The 6,000-nt window shown below is 42.5% G+C and overlaps 1 protein-coding gene across 1 annotated transcript in view; it reads left to right on the forward strand.

The window, feature by feature from the left end:
- Window positions 1-6,000, forward strand: part of TJP2 (tight junction protein 2) — a 55,890-nt gene that overhangs the window by 25,055 nt on the left and 24,835 nt on the right. The window contains exons 9-11 of the mRNA XM_006834908.1: window positions 5-138; window positions 1,174-1,240; window positions 2,274-2,424. Of these exons, the coding sequence (XP_006834971.1) occupies window positions 5-138; window positions 1,174-1,240; window positions 2,274-2,424 (352 nt within the window). The remainder of the gene's footprint in view (window positions 1-4; window positions 139-1,173; window positions 1,241-2,273; window positions 2,425-6,000) is intronic.

Here is a 6,000-nt window from a genome sequence, read left to right on the forward strand (position 1 = left end):
TAAGTTCAAGAGAGGACACATCGGGCAGATTGTCCAGGATGGGAGCCACGCCCACTCCATTTAAGTCCACGGGTGATATTGCAGCTCCGGTTGTCACAGAAACCAATAAGGAACCCAGACACCAAGAGGAACCACCAGGTACAGGCTTTATCCTGCTCATTTTCAACAAGCGTCTTTAGAGTAGTAGGTTGATCATTCCAAGGGTGGCTGGAACAAGAGAGAGAGAACTGATTTTAAGTGATTCTCATATGTGAAAGAGGCCCCTCTTTTCTCACTTTTATTGGTGAGAAAATAAAGATTGTACTAGCTCTTTCTGTCTTTAAGCAGACTTGGTTGTGTTGGTAATATTTTGCCACATGTGATTAGTTGAGGTCCCTTTTATCTCTTATCCTTGATTCCAACCCTGTTCCCTTAACCCTATACCTTCCCTATAGTTATTATGATTTTGCATAAACAAATACTGATCCATGGGAAATCATACTCTTATGTGGTTTTTAAGTTATAAATATGCTACCATCTTATACATAGAATTACACTCCTGAATTATGGATTTTTCTCTTATTCGGAAAAACTGTTGTTGTTGTTATGTGCCGTGGAGTCAGTTCCAACTCATAGTGACCCTGTACAGGGTTTCCGAGGCTGTAAATTTTTATGGGAGCAGAATGCCACATCTTTCTCCCGCGGAGCAGCTAGTAGTTTCAAACTGCTAACCTTGAAGTTTGCAGCCCGATTCGTAACCACTATGTTACCAGAGTAGGCACCTGCTAATTTCTCAAAGGAACCCTGGTGCTTGGGTGTCACAATAGTTGAGCATTCAGCTGCTAACTAAAAGGCTGGAGGTTTGAATCCACCTAACTACTTTGTGGGAGAAAAACCTGGTAATCTGTTCCCATAAAGATTATAGCCTAGAAAACACTGTGGGCTAGTTCTCTCTTACATAGAGTTTCCTTGAGTCAAAAATTCACTTGATAACACCTAACAACAACAATGCCTCAAAATTAAACTTTACCTTACAGCCTTATTTTTGTTGTTTGACATGATGGCATATGTAGCGTAGGGTACAGATGTCAATTTTTCTGCATGTATTTTGTGATCTTTATATGAAAAACAAAGTAGCAAACCCCCCTTAGTCCAGTGTGATACCTAGAGGTGTTGTTTAATCTTAATCCACAGCTCCTCAGCCAAAAGCAGCCCCAAGAACATTTCTTCGTCCTCGTCCCGAAGATGAAGCAATATACGGGTATGTATGCTAGTCTTTCTCTTCCCATCTTTTTTTTTTTTCTTCTTCTTCTTTTTTTTCCTTCCTTCCACATAGCTTTCTCTCTTTAGCCAAAGTCCAGAAAAATAGTGTTTTTTTTTTTAACATACAGAAGATGTATTTATAATCAATCAGTTATCTTTAATCACCCTGTTACTGGTTGCTTATGAGTAAGAAAAATTATTTGTAGGACAAGTGGAATACAACCATAGGTAAGCATTTATTTAGTCTGCTGGTCTCCCTATCTGGCTACTTTTCCCGAAAGTTACTCGGAAAATTTTTGTTGGCCACATCAATCACGTCTAGATAGGTGAAGTGTTGCTAAACTTTGGTGTTTGTTTAGGTGTGATATGTTTGTGGGGTGGGGGACGGAAGAGACACTGCCCTGTACTTGGCTAATAAGGACCCATAGTTAAGTAGCATTCAAGAGCAGCCCCCTCCAGGATTAGGGTCCAGCTTGCCCGCACCTAGGCTGTGTGTCTCCATTGGACAAGAGCCCTATGGTACCACCACAGGATTTCCTTTGAAAGAATCCTCAACTAGATGTCAAGTGATGTCAATTTTAACCCTAGCTCTACCTTTTATTTGCTTGATTATCCTGAGTAAGCTTTTGTAAACATTTTGTCATTGTATGGTTTTACCAGTAACCAGGCCTGCTACTGCAAAACCCACCAAAGTTGGACCCTGTATAAGGCAGAAACCTATTCAGAGAAGGAAAAGTCAAATATTTTGTATTAAATAGAGAGTGATAGAAAAATGGTGACCAGTCCCTGTCAAAGGTGTAAAGCTTGTCATGTCAGACCCAGAAAAAAAAAAAAAAAAAAAGGCAGTTCCATTGAGTTCTGGCTCCCACAGGCTACAGTACAGCATTTTCACAGTCCCAAGGAAGGTAAAACCATGAGAAAAATGAGGCTGAGCTTTGTATAGAAAAACAAAATGGTAACTTTTGTGTATTAAGTTTGGTGCCCGTTTCAAAAACTACCTTGTTTTTCCTTTCTGAAACGGAACATGTCAGTCCTGATACCAAGATGGTAAGGTTCAAGAAGGGAGACAGCGTGGGCCTCCGGTTGGCTGGTGGCAATGACGTTGGGATATTTGTCGCTGGCATTCAAGAGGGAACCTCAGCAGAACAGGAAGGCCTTCAAGAAGGAGACCAGATTCTGAAGGTAAGAAACACCCACCCTTGTTCCTAGAAGTTACTTGAGACGTCTGTTGGGCTTTTGGATTTGAGAGAGGATAATGGGAGGAGGTCCTGCTGGGGACAACAGCAGCTGCAGCTCTGTGATGCTGAGCGGTGAGGTCTGTCTCTCCCACATGGGTCCTGTCTGCTCATCCCTGTGTCTGGGAATTAACCGTTAAGATCCTTGCAAGGAGTCCCTGGGTGGTGCAGATGGTTAATGTGGTCGGTTGCTAAATTAAAGATCTAGAGGTTCAAGTGCACTCAGAGGCACCTCCAAAGAAAGGCCGTGGTGATCTGCGACTGAAAAAGCATCCCTGGAAAGCCCTATGGTGTACAATTCTACTCCGACGCACCTGTGGTCACCATGAGTCAGAGTCAATTCGGCAGCAACTGGTAAAGACTGTCACAGAAGTTTTTATTTGTTTAATTTAAACAAAACAATGAGATTATAACTAAGGAGAAAGATCTTTTTAAAAAATCTTGCTTTCCTTGGGTTTTTCATCTTTACCCTAAATCTGGTGTGCTGTAATACAACAAAAGTGGGTGTTGGCATCCGACCCTCCGATTTGAATTTAGTTCCAGGGTCTTATTCTGTGGTCTCAGCTAAACCTTGGAGACTCAGGTTTCTGTATCTTTCTGTGGGGATAAGAATACTTGCCTTCCAGGGACCCCTGAAAGATGAAAATACATAACATCAACAAGTTTTGGAACAGAGTGGGAATGCAGACATTTTTTTTCCTGATTGGACAACAGCAAAGAGTTACTACTTAAATCTGTTGTTGACACCTAAAATTGTCCAGGGAAGGTATTTCTTGTTAACCGAATATGGATACTTTAATGTTGTACAAGGGGACCTCAGAAAGTTCATGGGAATATCCCATTATCTTTTAATCTGCTTTTCCATGAATATTTTAAATCTCCTCATACTTATAAAATCTGTGGTGCTGTAGGATAAGCACTAGATCACATTGAGTTATTTGAACTGCAAGGTTAGTTTGAACTGCAAGGTCAGTAGTTCACACTCACCAGCCACTTCTCAGGAACCCTACAGTATGGGGTCGCTATGAATCAGAACCCACTCGACGGCATTTAACACCAAAATCAACAACAATTGCTTGTAAAGAATTTTAAAAATGGTCACTCTGCTTTGGCATTTTATGGTGGACATAGAATGTACTTAATTTGACTTTAGAATTTAATGTCAGGAATTTCCAAGTACCTCATGACTACAAAGATGGGAATGTTGGACAACTGTCTCCATTTGGTCTTTTGCTTTATAAGCTTGAAGTTCTTATATATGATTCTTTTTTCTTCTTGTTAACATTAATGGACAATTCATAGGTAATAAAATTGGTGATTTCTGAAGAGCTAAGATAGAGCCTAGGGGAGAAAAGCTCAAGGAAGCAAGTGGTGGTGGTTATGCGCCGTGGAGTTGGAATCGACTCATAGCGCAAGTAGCAACATACAAAACCAGATGGTCCTTTTTCTTTTTGGCTCATGGCCCTGCTCCGGTAGTTCAGATTTCAGTTCTGAAGCAGGTGAAGGATAAACCTTGATCAGGAGCTTTGCTAAAGCTTTCCAGTGAAATCCTAGACTCTGCTTGACTGAGCAAGCCTCATGGACCACAAGATCCCAGAAAGCACCTCTCACATGCAGACAAAAATCCCATCCAAGTGCCAACTCATCCCAGTGTACGCTTGTGCTAATGCTGAAGAGTAAAAAGTGTATTTCCAAACCAGTATGGGGCTGTAGAGTTGCTGGGAGGTGCAAGTGATTAATGTGCTCAGTTACTAATTGAAAGGTTAGCAATTCAAACCCACCCCGAGGCTCCTTGGAAGACATGCCTGGGGATCTCCATTTGGAAGAGTACAGCCTTGAACACCCAATGGAGCAGTTCTTTTTTGCACATGTGGGTTCATTATGAGTCAGAATTGACTCGGAACCTAACAACAACCATAGCATGGGGCTTGAAAGTCCCCGGGTGGTACAAGGAGTTCTCGGGCTGGACTCCTAGCCAAAAGGTTGGAGGCTCAAGTCCACCAAGAGGTGTTACGGAAGAAAGACCTGGCAGTACTTTGGAAAAACCAGCTATTGAAAACCCTATGAAATACAGTTATATTCTGATTCACATGGGCTCACCATGAGTTGAGGCCAACTGAATAGCAACTTTGTGTTCTTTTTTTGTTATTTGTTTTTTAATGGGGGTAGGGGTGTTGGGAGGGGTGTGGCCCTGTAGGATAAGCACTCTCAAAGGCCATTTGAACCTCAAGGTCAGTGGTTCAAACTCAGCAGCCGCTCCTTGGAAACCCTCTACAAGGTCGCTATGAGGTGAAACCAACTTGATGGCACTTAGCAACAACGGAGAGATGGTGCCCTGGGTTAGACATTGCGCTGTTAACCACAAGGGTTGGCGATCCAAATCCACTATCTGCTCGTGGGAGAAAGATGAAGACTGTCTGTTCCCATAAAGATTTACAGTCTTGGCAACCCTATATACGATTGCTGTGAGTTGGAATTAACTCAATGGCAGTGGCCTGAGTAGAGATATTAGGATGTTAGCTAGAAATTTGGAAGCTTTTGCTTCTGAAAGTTTGAGGATAAAATGTTTTTATACTGTATGGGGAAAAAAATTTATGAATTCACATGAAGAAAGGTAGTGAATTCACCTAGGACTTGACAGTTGGCCCTCTCTAAAATTGTAGTTCAACTCAGGGAGAGTCATTTCAGTGGGTACAAAGTGATAACGCTCAACATTTATAGTCAAGAGAGTGGTCTCCTATTACCACCCTGGCTGGTGTAAATGACTAATGCACTCGGCTACTAATTGAAAAGTTGGAGGTTCAAGTCTACAGAGAGGTGCTTTGGAAGAACCCAAACCCAAATCCTCTGCCATTGAGTCAGTTCCGACTCATAGTGACTTTGTGTAGGTTTTCCAAGGCTGCAAATCTTGATGGGAGCAGAAGCCCTCCTTTTTCTCCCCAGGAGTTACTGGTGGATTCAGACTGCTGGCCTTGTGGAAGCAGCCCACCACCATGCCGTGGTCTGGCCATGTGCTTCCAAAAACTCAAGCCCTGGAAGAGACCTACTGGATCATAGCTCTACTCTGGCACACCTGAGATTGCCATGAATGAGTCCATGGCCACTTATTCTATCACCCTGGCAATAAGGAAGCAAGGCGGAAAACTGGCTTCTTTTGCAGTAATCTCATGTGGAGGCCAGGTAGTCGATGGTCCTTATTCTTTGGCATGATTCAATTTTCTCTTGATTACAAAAGGAGTCCTTAATTCTATTGTTGTTGTTGTGAAGTGCCGTTGAGTCGGTTCCGACCCATAGCCATCCTGTATAGGGTTTCTGAGGAGCAGCTCGTTTGAACCTTGCAGTTCAAATGGCTTTACAGTCTGGCGCATTAACCCACAGCACCACACCAGGACTCCCTTAATTCTATAAAGGGGTGAAAAAGATTTGAGTTTGCCTCCCAAGACAGAGAAGCTGCTATACGATCATAAGCTGCAGGTGATACAGAAATCCTCTTCAGACTCATGGCAGGCACAGCTATACTCTG

This window comes from Chrysochloris asiatica, unplaced genomic scaffold (assembly GCF_000296735.1).
Source record: "Chrysochloris asiatica unplaced genomic scaffold, ChrAsi1.0 scaffold00014, whole genome shotgun sequence".
NCBI classification, from domain to species: domain Eukaryota; kingdom Metazoa; phylum Chordata; class Mammalia; order Afrosoricida; family Chrysochloridae; genus Chrysochloris; species Chrysochloris asiatica.